We start from the raw sequence: 1536 nt of genomic DNA, 5'->3' as shown, positions 1-1536 counted from the left end.
AGGCAAGGTCCTGTACCTGCACTCCCACCCTGAGGCCTGGAGCGATGCCTTCTCGCTGGTTGTGCCCTTGGGCCTGGGTACTCCCCTCAAGGGCGTCCGCATGGAGCTGGAGGGGCTGCCCGCTGTCATCCCACGGGAGGCGCAAAACTTCAGTGTCCCCAAGGGTGGCAGCCTCACCCTGGCCCCTCCACTGCTCTGCGTTGCCAGGCCCTACTTCCCTACTCTCCTGGGCCTCGGCCTGCAGGTGCTGGAGCCACCCCGGCATGAAGCCCTGCAGAAAGAGGATGGACCTGAAGCCAGGACCCTCAGCGCCTTCTCCTGGAGAGAGGTACAGCTGTGAGAGAGGCCCAGGGGCTGCAGCCCAGCTCTGGGGGCAGAATGGAGGGAGCCCCGGGGACTCCCAGTCTGGGGGTTATACACAGAGAGGAGATGGGGAGTCGCATTTCAGAAGCACCTGTGCTTTAAATACTGTATCTCCTTTCTTCCTCACAGCTCCTCTGGGAGCCAGAACTTATGGTCCCCATTTTCCACCAATGGAAGCTGAAGCCCTAAAAGAGTCAGTCTCCTCCTGCACCCAAAGGCAGGACATGAAGGTGCTGCTGGGGCCTGACTAGCCCTGGGCCTGCCCATAGGTGGAAGAGCAGCTGATCCGCTACGTGCACGACGGGAGCGAGACACTGACACAGTTTTGTCTTGATGACTGACGCCTCGGAGATGGACCGCCAGAGCCATCCTGTGGCCTTCACTGTCACCGTCCTGCCTGTCAATGACCAACCTCCCCATCTTCACTACAAACACAGGCCTGCAGGTGAGAGTATTCCTGGCACCATCCCCCATGTCTGCTTCGAGAAAGAGGCCAGCATCCCCTACTTCCCAGCACAGAGCTCCCCCTCTTTGAGCCTCAGTTTCCTCCTCTGCAAAATGGGGATGCTGCCGCATGCCTCATGGGGTTGTTGGAAGGAGAGTTGTGAGATTGTGCTGAAATGGAGCACAGGTGGGAAGTTTTGTTGTTGGACGCTTGCAAGTAAGGTAGGCAGACTTCTGAGCGGCCACAGGTGGCTCTGCTGTTCCTTCTCCTGTGGCTCAGGACCAGAACTCCCGACAGAATCACTTACAAGCCCGTAAGGGCAGGTGTCAGGGCAGGAGCCGACAAGCTTCCCACCTTCACCCCAGCAAGTGAAGGCCACGGCTTGGCTCCCCAAACTCCTGCCCCTTGTGCCACAGCAGAGCAGGGCCCCCGTTTGGCAGAGGTGGAAGTTGAGGCCCAGACATGGGATGGAACCTCTCCATGGTTGCGAAAGTAGTTCTGGTGGAACAGAAAGGGCGTGGCTTCACTAAGCCCACATGGCAGGGCTTTGAATGCCTGCTTCTGGGGTGCATCCTCTGCAGACAGCAAGAGTCATTGAAGGTTCCACAGGAGAGCTGACTTGGGCTGTCTCTGACAAGGGCCGCTGAGGGGGGCTTTGGTGGTCTAGGATGTGCCCATAGGGGGTGGCCTCATGGTGCAGAGGCCACAGGAGAGTGGGACACAGTGCT

At 59.1% G+C, this 1536-nt stretch overlaps 1 protein-coding gene across 1 annotated transcript; it reads left to right on the top strand.

The window, feature by feature from the left end:
• The first annotated feature begins 27 nt into the window (after window positions 1–27).
• LOC108524858 (chondroitin sulfate proteoglycan 4-like) lies at window positions 28–941 on the top strand. The gene is made up of 2 exons (XM_017865965.1): window positions 28–328; window positions 493–941. The coding sequence occupies exons 1-2, from the start codon at window positions 101–103 to the stop codon at window positions 550–552; spliced, it is 288 nt and encodes a 95-aa protein (XP_017721454.1). The 5' UTR covers window positions 28–100; the 3' UTR covers window positions 553–941.
• The last annotated feature ends 595 nt before the right edge of the window (window positions 942–1536 follow it).

The sequence above is a fragment of the Rhinopithecus bieti genome, unplaced genomic scaffold (assembly GCF_001698545.2).
Source record: "Rhinopithecus bieti isolate Rb0 unplaced genomic scaffold, ASM169854v2 repeat_24439, whole genome shotgun sequence".
Classification (NCBI taxonomy): domain Eukaryota; kingdom Metazoa; phylum Chordata; class Mammalia; order Primates; family Cercopithecidae; genus Rhinopithecus; species Rhinopithecus bieti.
The sequence above is the reverse complement of the archived record's forward strand: the minus strand, read 5'-3'. Positions and strand labels throughout refer to the sequence as shown.